Source organism: Lampetra planeri, unplaced genomic scaffold (genome assembly GCF_965212315.1).
Source record: "Lampetra planeri unplaced genomic scaffold, kcLamPlan1.2.h2 scaffold_759, whole genome shotgun sequence".
Classification (NCBI taxonomy): domain Eukaryota; kingdom Metazoa; phylum Chordata; class Hyperoartia; order Petromyzontiformes; family Petromyzontidae; genus Lampetra; species Lampetra planeri.
In genome coordinates, this window is record NW_027615581.1 from 2511 (window position 1) to 23259 (window position 20749).

The 20749-nt window shown below is 45.2% G+C and overlaps 1 protein-coding gene across 1 annotated transcript in view; it reads left to right on the plus strand.

Moving 5' to 3' along the window:
* The first annotated feature begins 927 nt into the window (after nt 1-927).
* The window catches only part of LOC144741879 (oxidation resistance protein 1-like), a 32545-nt gene continuing 12723 nt past the window's right edge, over nt 928-20749 (plus strand). The window contains 9 exon segments of the mRNA XM_078624375.1: nt 928-1005; nt 8614-8650; nt 8653-8720; nt 9686-9799; nt 16982-17014; nt 17016-17135; nt 17867-18051; nt 20019-20431; nt 20568-20687. Of these exon segments, the coding sequence (XP_078480501.1) occupies nt 967-1005; nt 8614-8650; nt 8653-8720; nt 9686-9799; nt 16982-17014; nt 17016-17135; nt 17867-18051; nt 20019-20431; nt 20568-20687 (1129 nt within the window). The 5' untranslated portion in view covers nt 928-966.

Genomic DNA, 20749 nt, shown 5'->3' on the forward strand with positions numbered 1-20749 from the left:
CGACATATACCTCCAAGGTTACGTCCCATTACACTCAAATTTGTGTTACATGCTCTGTTCTTTGCCCTTCTTCTCCACCTCAAGTCAAAGACCAGGGTCATCTTGTTCTCCGTCTTCTATAATCCCAATGGGTCCTTCCAGCTCCTTTCATCTCCCTCTTTAGCTCCCGTCTTTCATCTACAGCCTCAGTATTCCATCCAGCATCGTGCCATCATCTCCATCCCTTCACCGATGTTCACCCAGCCCCCATTTTCTTTGTGTGCTTTCCCCACTTTTGTCCGTATCTTCTGCCACGTTTCATCTTCCAGGTCCACTCTCTGTAGTAACGTAGAAGATGATCAGTGAAGGTGTCTAAGAATACTAGAATAGATGAGAAGTACTTCTCCCAACACCTTTACTCTCCACCTCTTTCTTCCTGTAAACATCTTCCATTACCCAACCAGCATGTTGCACTGAACCCTCCCTTCTCTCTCATCCAACCCTCTGGTTCAGCACCACCACCACCCCCTCCATGTTCAGCTACGTCTCTCCTCTCCTCCGCATCCAGACAGGCACCCTGATGGAGGTCAGCCTGATCTCGATGTGCTGTGAGAGGCAACAGGGGGAGGAAGGCAAGGTGAACTGCTTTCAACAGCTGTCATTGCTCTGCATGGTGATCGAGGAGGAGAGCGGAGACACAGAGAGAGAGGGAGAGAGAGAGCGGGAAGCAGAGCGAGAAGGATAGATAGAGAGAGAGTGAGCGAGCGAGCGAGGGAGAAGGAGAGAGCCGCCCGGCGCTCACAGCTCACATCGCTGGCCGGCTGGCTCACTCACTGTTGACGAATGAGCTGTCTACTCGCGGGGCTGGGAAACGGCAGCTTGTGACAAGCTGGGGGAGAGAGGAACATGAATGTAATGCGTACCTTACCTCGCCTGCTTTCAGATACCGGCCAGAAGAAGACTCCAGAGAAGAAGGATGGGAGGCGCATGTCGTTCCAGAGACCCAAAGGGACTATTGAATATTCTGTGAGTATCGCACACAGCAAACTCTGGTCTTCATGTCTGGTCTTCATGACTGTGTCTGTTTCCCTCGCAGCTGCTGTGTGTGTGTGTGTGTGTGTGTGTGTGTGTGTGTGTGTGTGTGTGTGTGTGTCCTGCTGGTGGTAGCTTAAGTCATCGTGCAGCACCGTGTCGGATCATGCTCGGTGGCTCATAAGTGAGTGCGAGAAGGAATTTTTTGGATTTTGCTAGTGTAACACGTGTATCTGATTCTGCAACTGTTTACGTGTGTGTGTATGTGTGTGTGTACACATGCACTGACTGACAGCCCACAGAAACGTCTTCCCTGTATGGCAACATAGTGCTCAGCTCCATTTTGCATGTTCATTTTTAAGCAGGAGACAGAATTTTCCAGCAGTGTTTCTCCAAAGCAGTCAGGCGGGGAGCGCTGGCAGAACGACGTGTGTTTGTTTTTCCATTCCATCCCCTCCTCTGTGCCACGTATCAGCAGGCATTCCACCACAGCACGCGCGTTGCTTGCGAATGACCTTCCAACTGCGTTGTCATATCTATTGGTTTAGTTGTGTGGGAGAAGGGGAGGGGGGGTGAGTCAGGAGAATTGTGTGTGTGTGTGTGTGTGTGTGTGTGTGTGTGTGTGTGTGTGTGTGTGTGTGTGTGTCGGTGGGGGGGGCTTGGCGATGGAGGTGGTGGCGTTTGCTCCTCAGTATGAACTGCAAATGGAGCTGGTGTCTGCTCTGCCTGCTGGTGTTCTTGAAATGACCCTCAAATCCAGCTGCAGTCAGACAGCGTTTCCTCGCCTCTCTCCGTGGCAACAGTGAGGAGTGGGATCGCCGTGGCTCAGCTCCCCCCCTGCATGCCTGTCTGCTTTGGAGCGAGGAGGAGAGGATAGAGGGAAGGGAAGGGAAATCAGGTTCGTAGTCTGCTCCCATTCACACGGACCTCTCTGGTCTGCCCCTCAGGACGTCTCTGCAGGTGTCAAGACAGTCTGTAGGATTCACACACACTCACCGAAGGAACACCTGCACCACCTCCATTGCTTCTCCAAGCTGTCAGTCATTTTAGATGTGACAGGCAAATCTGTTCCAGCTGATCGGGAGATTGTCATCTGCTTCACGGCCTTCATATGAGCAGACCACGCACATGTCCAGGGCGACGTACATACACGAAGACGAAGGATTCATACCCCAAGCACATACCCGTCCTGTTCTTATCAGACAGCAGTGTGTCTTGCTCTTTCCTCCCCTCATTACCCCCTCCCAACACCAAACACACACAGATTGCTGACTTGCTGATAATGATGGATGGATGGATGGAGTCCTGCCAGTGATCGCGTCCTGTAGCCTCAGATGTTACAGCAGCAGGTAGCCAGGAGCCTTGGGGGCCAGAGTGACAGTTTAAAACCTCTTTGTGGCCTGCAGCCCCTCCGACGCACTGAGAGACGTTGTCCCCATGATTGAGAAGCAGCTTTATCTTAAACTCATCTCCTGTGCCTGGGGGGGCTCCTTATTTTGCTGATAACTTTAGAATCTATCGCCGAGCATCCACAGGCAAAAGGAGGATTTCCTCTTCTGCCTCCTTATCGATGCCATCTCCCTCTCTCCATCCGTCACCCTCCGCCTCACACACAGCCTTCGTTCTTTTTTTTCTTATTGAGAAATAACCTGAACGGCTGCAACCCATCTGCCTCGACGCTGATAACACCAGCCCATTCAGCCAAGTCGAGCCATTGGCTGACCTGCATCCAATTTAAAAAAAAAAGTGTTTGAAGTCGCAGAGATAGAAGAGGAGACCTAAAGATGCCGAACGGAGAGCAAAGAGCACCTCAGAGGTGAGCCTCTCCAGGGGAGGTGCTCTTCACACTGACTGCCTGAGAGGACGCCGGTCAGTCAAAGTCAAACTAAATGAGGCTCAGAAAAAAGTGCCGCTTACATGTGACACCCTGGACGGAGATGTTGCTGTTGATACCTCCCACTCTTGAAACAAATTCCAACAGCAAGAAAGATAGGGAAATCATATTTTAGGCAGATTAAGAGGATATGATCAAATTATATGATAATGATAATCCTCTTTGTGTATTATCTTATGAACGGATTGCAACAACAATCAAAAAACAAACGAAATGATGTGAAATGATCAGTCTGCAGCGCTCTCTTCACAACTCTCGCAGAAACAGCAGGTTTGGAGAACGTACGGCTGCATGGACCTGGAAGAAGAAAACTACCTTCTTATCATAATTCAACATGAGCAATCAGATGAATTGATATTCACCGTGTGGGGTCATATTCACAACTGGAAAGTGGGGATGCACGATACAAATATCAGACCGTGAATTGTTGGAACGACAGGTGAATTTAAATAATAATGAATATGTTGTCGGTTCTCAGCAGTGAGAAGCAGCACGTTGGTACTCTGTGTGCTAACGTCACCTTTGGTCTTGATCCTAGGTATCAAACCCACATTGAATTAATCACTGGTGTTGTCAGTATTTCATGCAGACACAGGGTGTTAAAACCAGGAGGTGCCATCTTCTGTCAGATCAGCCTTTGGCATCTCCAAGTCACAGTGGTTCTGTTTGTGCCTTGTGTGCCGTTCCGCGTGTCTGCATTTGTGCTGATGAATCAGTGGGATGAGTGTCAAAGCTCGAGCACACGGAGGGAGTCATGGAAAGGGTAACATCAAACTTAGGCCAAAGCCTGAGACAAATGTCGTTGCTTCTGTTTTCTTCCAGCCAGAATACGATCATTTTGAAACCGGGTCCTAGAATGAACGTCATCTTCAGAATGAATCTGAAGACGCCTACACACATCTTTCCTTATCCAATGACATCATGGCCCCACCTCTCACAAAGCCCGCTAACGACAACAACAACAACGTCAACAACAATGGCGGCACCGTGTGGCTACTGAACGTGATGTGTCTTTTCATCCGTCTACACACGTCTCCTTTTTGTTCGATTCATATTCTCTGCATGTTTGTTTACGTCACACCAGTTTTGTGCGGATGCCCCATGTCTTCATTCCCTGTTAGTGTATTTCACTGTGGCAGACGTACAGCAGCATATTACTGGTTTGGTTTGGACACACGTGTCTGGAGATGATTCCGCGTGTATGGAGAACTTCTGAATTCTGTTTTTTGTCTCTGTGTGCACTTGGACTTCTGTGTCTGCTGGAAATGATGAGAACAGTGTTACTGTACTTAACTGCGGGGGGGGGGGCGTCGTAACTTAGGAATAAGCCCACACATATGTACAGTAATGTAAGTGATTAAACGTGCACCAGTTTCATCCTTGTCCTTGCTCTCATGATCCACACATACTGTTCTCATGTGACTCCGGTTCACTCAGAAGTGCTGCCATCGGCTGCTGGTTGTCCCCTCTGAGTCTTTCCCTCGTCTCCTTTGCAACAAGGTGACCATTTGGGAAGGTGTCAGTCGCTTTCAACATGGCTGCGAGCATCTTCCTCTACCCTTCCACCTGAAGGATAGATGACACCCTAACAGGAAGAAGCTCAATTATTCATCCCAGTTTTCGATGAAGAATGACTATTATTGATTGGGAGTATAAGGAGATAGGGTCCACCTGTCATTAGTGGCTATGATCCTGATTGCTCTCTCTCTCTACGTCTCTCCCTCTCCTGTCAATATGTCAATAACAGGTCTTTATCAGAGGGTCACATTTGCATGTCTCTTGTCCTCTGACAGTTAATTGAGTTAAAGATGGCTGCTTTCACACTGCATGTTTAGAGTTGCATTAACTCGTCATTACCTTAAGTGCTATGGGCCATGGAGCTAGTTGTGTGTCGGACGTTGCTGAACGTGTTATGTTATGCCAGATCTGGTGTGCAGATAAGCCAATTTTCAAGATTATTCCCAGATAACCATCAATAGCTGGCTGGTGTTCTTACCTAGCGTGATTGGCAGAGCCTCTTATTAATGTTCCATTTGAAAAGGTTGTGTTTGATCTAATGTGATCTTGTATCCTACCTTACGAAACCAAACAGAAGAGTAAAACATGTATTATACTGCTGTAAATGTCCTGCAAACCTGAATGTCCTGTGTGTCTCCTTTGTGCTGAGCAAAGCTAAAAATAAATAGAAATGAGAGTGAAGCAACCGGCACCTCCAGAGGATCGATGCTCAGTGCTGAAGCCACTGGATGAAAGGATCTGACACTGTAGGAGACCTGCTGATCATTAACGCTTGAACTTTCCTTCAGCTAAAATAAACACGTTCTAAACACATTCAGCAAGACATCACACACCAGGTTTGGGAGAGAAGTTTGATTTGTACGTTTGGTTTTGATGATATGATCCTGCTGTATATGAATAGTAATTTAATGTCACACAACAATTATACTAAATTGTCCCTTGGAATGTATGATGCCTCCTGTTGAAGCAGGTTAATTACCCCGTCTACTGTCGTTGGGTGTTAAAGTTTTGTAATGAAACTGTGAGATTCCAAGACACACTATTATAAGCAATTTAACTGATACTTGTTTTTCTACCACACTGCAGTCTGACGTTATCACCAACACTAGTATCTAAAAAGTATTAGACTAAGATGTATTTAATCTGAGGTCCCAGAGTTTAGGAAGTACAACTTTCACTTTCAAAGTACTGATTGATCGATGGCTTTTTATTTCAAACATAAATGCAATAGCTGAAAAAAAAGAAAAAACATTAACAAATGATCTCTGTCAACACCATTTAGGTCAAAAAGGAATATCTACTAATCTTAACCCTTCATTTCTATTATTTTGTACTATTCATCACATTTTTCTGTCCTTTTGTACTTTTAAATAAACAGGTCAAATGTAGTGTTCCACGTGCAAACGTGCAGCATGTGGCTGCACAATAGCACGGATAAATCAGTTTACATCAGGTGCAGGAGCTCTGGGGAGAATCAGACAGCTGTCCAAAAATAAAACAAGACATCCTGCAATTTGCTTCTAAGATGCTAACATTAGCTTGTCCCTGCAGAATTGTCCACAAATCCAAAATACGTTACAGGAAACACATTAATTCAATATTCTGATACATTTGGGAATCTGACAGCGGCTCCTGTGGCTGCGTCTGTCACGGTGGAACATCTGATCGAACCCATATCACTATTTGTCTCCCATGCATACTAACCATGCTCCTCCATCCACCGTCACCTCAACTTGAATTAAATCCTTGAATGCAGATGTGGCTGATGAACAAGCACAGAAAAATCTAAATATATCAAATAGTATCTTGATAAAATGGGATCTCTGGGTTTTGATTAGCTTCCATATGTTGATGAAATAGCCATTTGATCTGCTCAACAAACGTCTGTTCGTGGGTAAAGATCTGTAACGTGAGAAATGGATGTCTTGAATTACCAGTTAATTAACATTTTACATGCGACATTTGTTACTCTGTGTTTAAGGCGGGTGAGAACAAGATTCAGACGGTCTTTGGTCCTTCGCTTTGATTCAGTGGTGCACGCCTACACGCGGTTAGTGTCACAGAATAGTTCCGTTCATCCTTTTGTCTGTGCATTGACCACCTCAGTCGGTGGCTGCTCTGCCCGCTCTGCCCGCGTCCTACCCACACAGCACAAAGCCTCCCTGTTATGCCTCGTGCTGTTGTCCATTCACCTCGTGGAGTCAGGGGGACTGACCTCAGATCTGATTGGTTTCCTCTCCTTTGAAGACACAGCATCTCTCCATTGTCCAGCCACACGCACACGTTACACTCAGGAATGATAAAACCTCTCAAACATTTCCCGCATGTGTTTGCATTATGTTATGCATTTCCTTGCATACGTCAGTAAAGATGGCGCCATGTTAAGTGACCAGCCTAAAAGTGACCAGCTATTCTCCGGGCATGGTAGTAGGTCTCTGACTGTGTCTTTGTGTTCATTTGTGCTGTTTTTTTCAACTCTTCTTGTACAATATGTGACCTGGTTTCTTTAGATGGGTCGTTGTGTCCTCTGGTGACCGCAGTGGTCAGTAAATCAGTTCGGTGGAGGATTTAAACATTAGCAGGGGGAGAAACAAACGTCAGTGTCGTGGCGGTTTCGGAGTTAATATAGATATAGAATACTTAATTTACTTAACGGCCATCCCCTGCTGAGGGTTGACAGACAGATGAATGGTCATTTTCTGACGAATTAAATAAAAATCCTACATCATACTGTCATATCGATGACCTGAGATTCTGCAGCCATTTTTGTTCCTGTGTCGCACAAACCAACCAAGTAACTGGCTGTTTGTGCGTCATCACTGAGCTATGTGAGGCTGATGAACAAAGGAGGCTGCATGCTTGTTTGTGAAACCAAACTGTGCTGGTTCAAGGCCCGTTTTTACGGCGGCTTGATACCTAACGCAGTCATTGCATGAGGGTATCAGCTGTTTCCACCTGTCTATCAGCTTTGAAGTGCGTTGTTTGCAAACAGATTCTGAGCTTCCACATCTTCTGCTTCCCCCCAGCTGTGTCGTAGCATTTCTGTGGGCAGCTTCAGACACAATCACGATCACGTCGAGTGTGTGACGGCCTCTCGCACAATCACTGCGTTACTAATGTTCCAGCTTGTCTGTCTCGGTTCTCCTTTATTCCGCTGCGTGCGACTGCGCTGCCTCTCTCTGTCTGTGTGAAAATCTTCTCCTGGAAACAGTGTGTCATGTCAAGAATTTTTGAGAGGCTGTCATTCCTCTGTGCTTATTTGGATACGTTAGCCTACACACACACACACTAAGGCCCATGAGAGCAATCCCGTGACTGCTGCAGCTAAACACACATTGCCATTATGCTGTCCTAATTTTACACAGCTCAAACTTAGACCTGCCTGTCTCCTTCCAAGGGCCTTGTTCCCACCATCGAACATTTTTCACACATTTCTCAGAAGCACAGACACGGTTGTCATCCCTTCTTGGAAGGTAGAAAGTCCTGCCGGGCATGTTAGAGGCTTCGCTTGCTCCAGCACGTGGAACACATCTCTGTTGAATGGACGATAACTGGTGGAGACAAGTCAATGCACCTCTGTCACCCTGCAGGGTGCAGCAGCTGAGCACCGGGTGCAATTTACGGACAGCAGCCTGCATGTGATGTTCAGCGTGAACATGAAACACACTCCCTTACTGCTTGTTTGCTCAGTTCAACTCGTTCCTGCTGACGGCTGCGTTCATGTGACAAAACCTGTTTTAGAACTTGATTGAGTCACTGATGAAGGGAAAAAAAAGTCTTCCAAGGCATCTCAGATCTGCTGCTGTTCATCATGTTTTCAGTGGTTTGGTCCGACAACACTGACCTGTCTAATAATTGATGTTTGTTTACCTCACCTTAGCATTAATGGAAAGGGGGGATCATTTGTCAGCACCACATTATTATCCAGGTTGTACCCTGATGTTCACCCCTTGACAGCTTGGATCAGCTCCAGCACGACCACAACCCGTAACCAGAGCAAGAGGGAGAAGATGAATGAATGATCTGAACTGAAAATGATGACCTTCCAAAATAACATACAACATGCAACAGGACACGTTAGCATCATGAAGCCGTAATTGCCTTTGTTTGGTCTGTATTTGAATCTGTGTCACGCACTGAAAAGATTTCAGCAGGGTCATACTGTCTCCTGTCTTTGTTTTGTGGTCCAGGTGGAATCGCGGGACACATTGAACAGCATTGCACTCAAGTTGACACCACACCCAACGAGCTGGTGCAGCTGAACAAGCTCTTCTCCAGGGCAGTGGTGCCCGGCCAGGTGAGGACCGCCGCTCACATCACTCCCACCCAGAGCTGCATCGACTTCACAACGACCTGCAATCACATAACAGCACGGCTTTTTCATAAACATCATTCACCATTGTTTCACAATAGCATTTTCTGCTTTTGAATTTCATCTGGGAACAGTTTGTGGTACGTTAAAGGAGAAAAAAAAGCCACAGAGCCCTTTTATCTGGTCTTGTGATCATATGACCGTTCTCCCACACAGTGTTATATTAAAAAGTCGTGTTTATTTCAAATGTATAGAGAAAAAAAAAATTGCAACGCCAAGAAGATCGCACAAGAAAACAGATCAACGACTGAAATAAAAAACAGAAGAAATGTAAACATGTTTGAAAATGACTGATGAAGTAGAACTTTGTAGCTCCTTTTTACTCTCTGCGCTATGCCTGATGCAAATGAAAATACTGGCATAAAGTATCTACAATGCGTGTGCATGCATGTGTTCTCTTAAGTCCTTCACACACTTACAATTAAAAAATTACCTGCATTTTTCACCCACCCATCACTGGAATGTAACCAGAGGAGGAGTAGCATACTCCAAATATCCACCTCCAATTACTTTTTGTCATCAAAGACAGTGTTGAGTAACACAATCACCTCTATTAGTTATACTATCAAGTGAAGGCAGTGTGAGCACAGAAAGAAGACAACACAACACCCACTCTTCTTTTCCAGCCCATGAATGCTTCCGGTTAGTTTACATCTTTAACATTCCAGAGTTGAGGAAACATTTGAAAGCAGTATACACAGCTACATTTCAAGTGTATGTATTTATAATGTATCATCTTTATCATAGAAAAGTTATTAATTTAGTTTAAAAACCATTTGTGCAGAGGACTGTTTCCATTCCTTACAGTCATTCACACGCTACACGACTACTTCTGACACATGAAGGTCTTCTGTTTGTCTTTGTCCACTCATGTGCTGTTGTGTTTGCAGGTCCTGTACGTTCCTGATCCCGAGTACGTCTCCAGTGTTGGAAGCTCCCCTTCCCTCAGTCCCATCAGCCCCCTGTCTCCCACCTCCTCAGAGGCCGATTTAGAGAAAGTGACGGTATGTTCTCACAAACAATACACACACACAGCCAATGTGTTGCATTTACAGAACCATCGGTTTGAACAGAAGAGGTTCAATGTCTTTAGGGTTGTTTTGACCTGCTGTTGTCGGGGTGAAGGGATGGTGTGTGTTGTGTTTGTCTCCTCCCATCATGCTTTCAAAACAATAGAACATAAAACAGTCAAAGGTTTAGTTGAGGAAATATGGGATGACATCACTTGTTTAGAACACGTGATCCCACTCACAGACGCAGATGTGCTGGAGGTCGGGGGCCTGTTCTTCATCTCCAACGTGCCTTCAGGTCTGAACCGATCACCCGAGCACATCCGGTCCTCGTAGCTCGGAGACGAGCAGTATGAGCCGTCTCCTTGAGGTGCTGTGTCTGGCATCTGAATGAGCCAATCATTACGCACCGCAGGAAGCCCACACAGCCCTTAAGAATTCAGTCTGTTTGCTGGTTTCCATGGAAACGCACGTCTTGTTTTGGCACTTAATAAGAAAATGGATACTGCGATTGCCGTCACCATCACTGTCAGCACTGCTCCACTTGGGCTTTGACACCGTCCCGCTGGAAACCGTTTCTCTCATCTCTGTCCGTTAATTTCTCCACAGTCGGCAAAAGAAAAGAAGCGTTCACTTACTGCTCATCTATTTAGGTCACGCCAACGAGAATAGGAGCATATTCTGTGTCTTTCCATAGGGGAGGAGCCAAGCGAGGGGCTGTAGAGAAATTAAACCTTTAAAAGTGATGATATGTCTGATATTTAGAGGAACTAATGAACCCAGGAGTCAGGCTGCAATTATTCCAAGCAGAGGAAGTGTGTGTGTGTGTGTGTGTGTGTGTGTGTGTGCGTGTGCGTGTGCGTGTGCGTGCGTGCGCAACATCCAGGTGCTGTTCGAGCTCGTCATCTTCTTTTTCTTTCTTTTTTTTTTTGCCTTTTGAATTCTTGGCGTGTTTTAATTTCAAGCCTACTGAATGGTTCTGGGACGTGAATATGAGCAGTGATTCAAGCAGTAAAATGCTCACGGAGTGCCGATGAATGTAAGTGATCTGAGGAGAAACTGCCTTTAGATGCCTCCGGCGTCATTTTGGATATGTAAAGTGTCAGATGCCATATATTCCATCATGTATTTAAAGGGATGCATCACACTGTTTATTTATTGTGGAGCCCTTTTATTGTTGCAGGTTTATGTTTCATTTCAACAAAACTTCATCAACATGACGTGATCCAGAAGTTACAAAAGTTTATAAATGCAAATGCGGAAGCAGTAAAACAAGATTTATCTGTATGTTTTGGATTTGTCTTCGGAATCCTTAGTTTGTTTGTGAATCCTGACATGAGCAAAACGAGTTTTCAGTTCTATCCTCTTCTATTCAAACGTCTTTGAAGTTCCATTATTCTGAATTTAGATCATCATTAATCCTGACATCAAGAATGTCAGGATTAACAAACTATTTCTCTGAACCTGCTTCCTGGAACAGGCCCCAGCTGTGGGAACAGGCCCCAGCTGTGGAGTCTTTCCCTACACTCCCTGTGACCCCATGGGCGCTGAGTTTGAAGTTTGGCTGATCAATCTGATTGACAAGTTGCAGAGATGCCGTCTGATATTCCATAACCCATGACTGACTGAAGGAAGTCGTCAAATCAATCAGTCAAGTGAAACATACGTCAGGTCCTTTGCTTTGAGTTTGCATCTGTATCTGTCGTCATGCTTGCTCTCTGCCTGCTGGCCTGACGGTTTTGGCGGCAAAACGCAACACATCTTGCAGGCTTGTGTGTGTGTGTGTGTGTGTGTGTGTGTGTGTGTGTGTGTGTGTGTGTGTGTGTGTGTGTGTGTGTGTGTGTGTGTGTGTGTGTGTGTGTGTGTGTGTGTGTGTGTGTGTGTGTGTGTGTGTGTGTAGCTGAGTGACTCACTGGCTGGCGGTCTTGTTGTCGCCGGGTTATTTGGCAGCCACTGTCTTGCTGGCATACTCGCTCTGTGGTCATCTGGGTGGGCAGGCACGTCCTCTTTGTCCTACCCAGGCTCCTCGTGCTTCCACTGGTACACACACACTTACCCACCCACCGTGATGCTACAGCCACTACTGTGACCTTCACTGTCTCTTCTTCCTCTGGCATTCAGTCCTTCCTTCCTCTTCTGCTGGGGCGTGATCTAAAATTAGTGCTGGAGGACGTCAGGCCCGTTTAGATCAGCTGATAATTGTTTAACTCGGGCAACGCAGCACCTGCTTTTCTTTTCCATCCTTTGCAGCATTTCAGTGACAGAACACAGTATTTCAGTGGATCTTCGTCATGTCTAAAGAATGTTCTTTGCACTTCCTCCGACTTGAGGCCTTTCATGCAAACGCGGCCGTGCCACAAGGTGGAGCTGTGGACCGACATTTGGTGGCACCATGTATCACTGTCAAGGTCCACATCCGGGTGGCACCTGCCAACGTCCCCTCAGAAATTTTCATTCCGTGTTTTACAGAAGCCACCAGCTCTCCCCATTTATTTCCCTTCTCGTGTGTGAGGAGAGAATCAGGAAAAGGATATTGATTTTTTTTCAGCTGTCATCTGACACCCCCCCACCCACCCTCACCCCCCTCACATACACACACCCGTCCAAAACAGCAGCTATTGACAGTCTCAGCCCAGAACAGCAGCCTCTTTCATCTTTCTTTCTTTCCACTGTGCTGCACCATGCTCTCTCTCTCCATTTGATGTCACAAACCCTGCTTCCAAGACTGCCTGGAGTCCTGGAATGATCACATTCCAGGACACGGATGAGTTGAAAATGACCTCAGTCAGGACAAATATAGCCTGTTTTCATTACAGGGCGTTAGGCTTCTGAAGATCGTTGACACATACCCGAGTGTGCTGGCTGTTAATGAGGTGTAGGAAGCGGGGAACGGGAGTTTATCATCGTCCCCCACAGCACCACAGTCCACCTGAGAAATTATGATGCTTTGGAAGCCGGTGCAGGAGGAACTGTAGAGTTTTTATTTGGCAGAACTTATTGGTCTTTCCGCTGTAATGGTCAGATAGTTTAATGAGCATGTGTACTTTATTTGGAAGGATTTCTAGTCAATTTAGACACTTAAAGAAACCTGTAATCCTACAAATCACCACCCACCGACCAAAAAAAGGTCACCGAGGCAGTCAATGGGAATCAAAAAGAAGAATGAAACTTGGCAGACTTCCAGCAAGTCGAGCTGTGAAATGGTCCAAAAAGGGAGGAAAATAATCAGACGTCAGTGGAAAGAAATAATGGAGAAATGTGATGAAGGACCGTTTCGGCTGTAGAACAGAAATCAAGAAACTGTTCTTGTGGTGTTTAGTTCATAACATGTACAACATTCGGCTTAATTAGTCTGAACATACTGTTTTGAAATAAAACTGTACTGCAATTAGTGTCACACAATAGAAAAACATACCGCGTAGGTAGGTGGAAACATCTGTTGCTCTTTAAAAAACAAGATTGTCAAGACAAACGACGTGCATACGTTGTCTCTGCATTAGCACTAATAGTATTGATCACAAAATCTGTCATGGTTCTGTTGCATTGTACCGATATTGAAATATGATCAGGTTTACCAGTATCGAGGTGGATTGACTGACGTTATCAGTTACCAACGTGCAAAGAAATACAGCCGCTCTGATCCAAGACCAAGAACGAAACTCTTCATGTGTTGGTGTGTGTGTTAACAGAACTCTCAGCTGGAACAGATGTGTTCAACAAGATGATTCCGTTACTGCACCACAGATTTCTTATGTGTAATCGTGCTCAGGGTGGAGTCACAAGACTAATAATCAAAGTCATCGTCCCACCTCCATCAGCCAACATTATCTCTTAAAACCTTTATTTTGAAAATGTCTGCCTTTTGCTTTTTTTCTCCAGCTTTTTATTGGCATTTTCATGCAGAATTGTTAAAAGAGACAACAATAAACAAACACAAAACCAAAACAACACCAATGACGTTTAATAGTTTAAAAAAAAACCAAAGTAACAACAACCCCTCCCCTTGCAGCAAGACTGATTTAGAAATATTCTATTAATAATTGGACAAGATTCTAAATTAGATAAATGTAATAAATAGATAAGTAAATAAATAATAAAAATATGAGGATAGATACAAGTCGTGATGATAATACACAGACAGCTCTAGAAACCAGTTTGAGGACATGAGAAACTTTTGATATTTTCTATAGAAGAAATCCAGGACAGGATAGTGGTTTGCTTTGGGTTGTTTAAGTTGGCTACGGACATTATGATGATTATTGTTGTTGTTGTTGTTGCTGTTATCGCATTTTTTCTGCTTTGTGGAAGTTACTTTCCCGTGTGTAGTGTTGTCATGAGGTCAGCATCTCTCCAGTCCAGGCTGCAGTCGACGTGTGATACGTGTAATTGTGTTACCAACACATAACACCCCTTTCCCCAATGTGCCAGATGTAATGACAAGGGATGTACAATGCGTTTTGGGCTGTGTTTCCATGAGAAGGAACGTGTTTTGACAGCTGCTCGTTTCAACCCAGGGGTGTGCGGCACACATCACCGAATGCTGACGTTTGGGGCCGAGCGTTTGTCCGCTCTTAGTTGCGTCCTTGTCGGTTTTCATTTTTATTTTTGGGTTGTAACATCCTCCTCCTCTTTCACACTTAACCTTTGAGAAGGAAGGCCAGCTGGAGTGAGTCACCGGGAAGTGACTTGCTGGTAAGTGGAGCCATGAAGTGCAGCTGTGTAGGTGAGATGAACTCGGTGTGAGTGGATGACGAGCTGGTCGAAGGCGTGCGACTCTCATCTGTACCAGCAGACAATCTTGCAGAGCGAAGCTCCGACCCCTTTTGTTTCAGTGTTTTTCGGTCTCCTTGTCAGAGGGGCTGATTGTGGGTATAACAGATTGTTCCCCAGTCCTCCCTGGCTGCTGGTGTCGGTGCGGGTCAGTAGCTCCAGGCTGTTTGCAGAGCGCTCTGGGAGACGACGAAGGGGAGGTGTAGGAGTGGGTGTCAGTAGGACAGCAGACAGTTGCTCAGGGCTCTTCACTGCCACTGAAGCTCTTCACTTCTCCACTGGCTCTTGACACCCTCCCCTCCTGGTTTGAATTCCTCTCCACAAGAACTCCCACTCACTGCTCTCTGTCCTCCGTTACCCTTTCGTTCTTTGTCCTCACACCAATCCCTTTCTTTGCCTTTAGCTCTCTTTATCTCCTCATCGTTTTACTTCTCGACAAGCGAAGCCTTTCTGAGCTTTTGTTGGTTCTGCTGCGTTTCCCTCCTTCTCATCCCTCTTAGCCCTGTTTCTTTTTGGATCCTCTCCTATCTGATCAGCCTTCTTCTGCAGCCTTTCTCTCCCGTCGGCTGTTGTTCAGACCATCATAACAAAGTGTCAGTTACATGCTACAGATTGTCCGTCAGTCACACAGTTGTCCCGGGGAGTCGTCTCACTGTGCCTCAGCTATCACCTGGCAACACACCATTAATAGAAGCACCAAGCCCACCACACCTTGTGTTTCAGGCCCAGCAGACATGCCATCTGTGCCAGATTGGACAATTGTAGGCAGACAGGCACTGAATCTGCACCAAGTCCATTTGCAGTGTGTTGTCAACATATGAGCCAGCTTTACTGACACATAAAGCATGTAACAACACTTCAAAGTACAATAATATCACAATATCATGCGCAAGAAATGACATTTATTACAGTTTTTTTAAAATGAAGAGAAGGATTGAGTCGGAGAACGTCCCTTAAAATTCAGTGAAGGATCCACAGTCTCAAAATCATTGTCTTGTCACTGTCGTCTTCTCTGACCCATCTCCGCTGGCCATGAAAAGTAATAGCACAATACTATATTTGTTTTGACAAAGCGAAAGTAGCTACAGATACTACTTTAATTTTCCAATACCATGATATTCCACATTTATCGCCACATCCATCAGACGCATTCTTTATTTAATTGTCGACAAACTGTACGGACAAAACATATATTTATTAGTCATTTACACATTGCTTATAAATGATTCTTCATGTTTTCCCAATTTTAACCTCTTAAATACCTCTGTTAGCTATCATCAGTCTCATATTTGTCTTCATCCGAGTTAGCACATTTTCTCTCTCTCAGTGAGCAATTAAAGCATTAAAGAATATTTACACGCACTCGTTCTAATGTCTTATTGAATTTCATCTGATTTTCTCGCAGCAGATGAGTTCAGTTGACATTTCACTGCACATGGACCGGGTTGATGCTTCATATACATGAACCATACAGACATGCACACTTCCTAAATGTGCAACAGTGCATGAACAAACTGAAATACATGAGGCAAGAAAGTGTTGTTTTGTTTTTTTCTCTTTTAATGGTTGAAGTTGCTCATGGGCACATTAATCTCAGAATAAATAACAGAAACACTTAACAGGCAAATCAGTAAAAATACAGTTCACTTTTCTGTGTCATGAGTCGTTTTTCACCTCGTTAGCTGTGAATGCGATGCTCACAGGAGGATTTATTGTTATCGTCCCTGGGTTTGTTTTAACCTGACTGGGCCACTGTGCAAAACATATCTGTCATACGCACATAATCAATTTAGAGGCTCAAATGCATTAGTGTAATCAAGTAGGACACCAATTAGTTCCAGCATGTATTTCCAAGTGAGCCAAGCGTCCCCTGTTTGACGTCGACAGTTAGTATTTCGGTGGTTGAATTTTGGATGATTTTTGTTAGTGGTCACCAGTATAAAGTGGAGCAAAGCTTTCATGGTTAGTGTGGACAAACTGGACCAACGTCTGTTCTAGGGACAGGAATCACCACAATTACCACAATACTGAAGTTGTGATACAATATTATCATGATAATGTTCCATGTTGTGATATATTTCTTTTTTTTTTTTGCTTTTGTTTTTTTACTGTTTTAGCATGTCCCCTAGAATATATTTTCATTTTTCTCCAATAAAAAAGTTCTGCCAGCCCAAAAATAGCATTTGTAGGTTTAGACTTTAACCAAAACATTACACTTGAATAAGATAAAATATACTCAAACTTCTTGGGGAGGGGGCTCTAGTGAACTATGGTCTGGTAAATTGTATTAATGCAGATTTCAACAATGTGACTTGTGCACAAACACACACACATGCACCCCTAGTATGTGATGTGTTCTCTAGCTTTCAAACTTTCAAAACCATGTTTTGTCCTTCCCTCCTTCAGGACTCTGATGGCCCCCCTAAACCAGAAAGTGCTCACCCCCCCTGTGTTCTCGGCCCTGCGCCACTCTAGAGCGGTGTCATCCACCTCCGAGGAGGAAGAGGCCCTCACGGAGAAGTTCCTCAAGATCAACTGCAAGTACATCACAGATGGAAAGGTGAGATAACGACCAGACGCGTTTCTTCCTCATCACGCAAACAATGATTCACGGCTATGGTCAAAAGAATATCCATCTGGCAAAGGAGGAAAAATGAAAAAAAGAGTAATTTTCCCCCCAATTTAAACAAAAAAAAAATCAGATTCCGCATACTCATTGAACAATGAAAGGTGCTAGAACGAGACTGAACCAACTCATTTCACTCGCTCACTCACTCATCGCAGCAATTTTTAATCATCAGTACATCAGTAACATTTTTAGTCTATCGCTCTTCATCACCATCAGGTTGTGGGTTTCAACTCAGACTGGTCTGTCAGGACGTCTGTCTGTAGAACACACACACGCACACACACACACATTCTTAAGTCAAGTCACATTTCAATAACAGTTATCTCATGACGCTTTGCATACAAAGTCTGATAACAAGTGACATGCCCATGAAGCTCTGAGCGACAGGCGAGGACGAACCCAGCTGGTCAGCGTGTGTGTCTCTGTGTGTTTGTTACCAGGCAGCTCTCCTGCCCTTGAGTACACATAAAGATCTCTGGTATTGAACCGCTGCTGATTCACTTCCAGGCAGCAAATGAAAGCATTGAAGTGGTCAGCAGTGTCAGTCAATAACATCTACTTGATTTAAGACATTTGTGCTCTGAATTTGGCCGGCGGTCATTTACATGACAATGAGGATTTTTGAACGTCTGTTGATGGTTTCTCACCATTCATCTCCTCAGGGCGCTGTCAGTGGGGTGCTGCTGGTGACACCTAACAACATCATGTTTGACCCCCACCGGATGGACCCGCTGGTTCAGGCGCATGGCTGCGAGGAATACGGCATCATGTGTCCTCTGGAGGAGGTGCAGTCCGCCGCCATCTTCAAGGAGATCACAGACCCTAAGATCAGAGAGACTGTGCCTAAGTAAGACAACGCACCACTTCTCTGACATGACGTGCTGCCGCATCGCTCTGAAGTGCAAACACTTTCACGTTAAGTTTTACGCAGAGAAAAGTCCAAATTAATGACAGAATGAATTACCTGAGACTTGTTATTAAGCTGCTATGTCCAGCATATTCTGTCAGTATGTGGGATCATCCATATTTACATGGTCATGTGTTTATGTTAGTCAGTGTCAAACAATATATATGACACATCTGAAGAAAACAAACAATCCATTAGCCTTATTAATCACTTGTTTTCTCAACAATAATAAAACATTTCATTCATGCAGCACATTTAAAGAACTCATTACAAACAGAAAAGCAAATACCTAAAACATGAAACACTTCGAAGGCATTATCACACTTTCTCCTGACACAGGGTCCCTGGCCCCAAAAACATTTGCAATCTCTGACTCCTGTACACACACACACACACACACACACACTCACTCTCTCTTTATTACTCTTACACTTCTTCACCTTCACATGAATTCAGGAGCAATCGCTGTAATCAGTGTCTTTCTTCACCGCACCCATGCTCAAATTGCATCAGCAGCCAACCGGCAGTTTAATTCTTTCCCCCTGCATAATGAAATAAAAAGGAAGCAGCAATTATACCAGGGTTAATGAAGCGTGCCTTCACCCACCCACGTTGGGTTTGCTCTTTGGAGGAAGCAGACACGTCAGGATTCAGTTGTGTTTCCTCCCTCAGATTTCTCTTCATTTTTCTGTTGCTTTACTTGATCTGTGTCTGTGTTACTCTCCAGGCCAAACATGTATCATTATCAGGCCTGAGGAGTGTTTTCCACTCTTATTTCCGCTGGTACCAGCAGGATGTGGACTCTGCTGTATTTACCTGGTTGAGCTCTGCCCGTTGAGCAGATATTTTTCTGTCAAATTCCTGTTTGTGTCTGGCCCTGCTGTTTTCTCAGCTGTGGTCCGTTGTCTGACGTCTCTCTCTCTTCCTTGTTCTCTCTCATGGACCCAAGGTTTTGATTGTCTGATGTGATCTAGAGTTTTTTCAAAACCAACAAAAGGGTGTGTGTGTGTGTGTGTGTGTGTGTGTGTGTGTGTGTGTGTGTGTGTGTTTGTTTGTGTGTGCTTGTGCGTGTGTGCGTGCGTGTACATTCTCATCCTCTGCACAGTTCATCTTTCATATTTTAACTCGTGATTGTTTGGCTCCGCTCTTAACTTGTAGAACAGTAAACTCAGACATAACTTTTCAGTTAAGTGTGATAAATGAAAAAGCCTTTGGATGGAGGAAATTAATCCCTACGGATAAAAAAATGTTCTAAGCTTCGCAACATTGAGGGGATCATTCATATGGTCGCTAACGACCTAACCACTGCCATCCTGTTTGTGCATTGTGTCATATTTTTTCTGGAACATATTTCAGCGTGATAGCTAAGCTGTCATAGCCGATATCGTTTCTGTTTTCATAGCACTGTAGTCATGGGACAGCATCTGTAAAGGTGCTGTAACATAATGGAAAGCGTCCATTGCCAGCAGACGGTCGGATGGGTTCAGAGTCACTGCATCAGTCGGATGGTAGAGCGGGGCTAGCTCCAGACTCGCTAGCATGTTAGCTTCTGCTTCAGTCCAGTGTGACACAAAACCATCCAGTTCATTCAGAATTTAACTGTATCATTTTCACTGTTCTTACCTTACGTCTGAATTCAGAATATGATCAGAAGTGTTTGTAACATCACAAATAATTCGCTGCACAGTTGTGGCCCAGTTTGTGGGTTATCTCAGTCAAAACCTACATTTGCCATTTATTTGCAGAGATTTTTATGTTCTTTAGTGTTAAAACTAATTCTTCATCTAACCACTCCCTGAAAAAAATACAAAATTCAACCAAAGAAAAGCATCCACAGGATCATACTAAATCTATCCCACTGTTATCAGTGGATGTGTTTGTCTTATCTGTCACCTTTATGTTTCCAGTGACCTGGAGCCGCTGCCAGCTGAAAGACATCCCTCCCAGCAGAAGGACGCCGAGCACCGCCTGAGAGAGCCAGGAACCAACGACAGCGGCAGCACCGCCCCACGCAGCACAGAGGGTTCAATCTCAGAAGATGTCTTCACAGAGTCAGAGCTGTCCCCCATCCGGGAGGAAGAGCAAGCGTCTAGTGAAGATCTCTGTCTAGACAAGTCCTCCGGCGCCTCCACAGAATCAGTGCAAACGGTGACCCAGGAAGAGACCCCCGGCGCCCAGACCCGGGGCAGTGCCCGCAGCTCAGCCAGCCATTCAGCGGAGCCTGCAGCGGCAAAAGCATGTGCCCCAGCAGAGGACAATCCACCAGACACTGCCACAGAAAACGATAGCCAGTCCCCCCATGGGAGTCCAGCAGCACAGTGTAGAGAAGCCACCCAGCACACCCACCACTACCAGCAGCAGCACTAGCCAGGCCCAGCGCCCCAGCAGCAGCACCTCCCGTCCCGGGTCCCAAAGCTCAGCCACCCCCGGTGCCACAGACACTCCCTCTCTCTCAGCCAGCCCACAGGGGGACGCCAACCAGGGGACCGAGCTCTCCACAACAGACACTATGCAAAAAGGGAAGGAGGAGAATGTAGAACAGGGGCAAACGGACAACACGCAAAACTCTGCCGATGGTAAACACAGTTTTAGTCGTGAGTCGTTCTACAAATACACACCTCATGTTGTTTTTCATCCA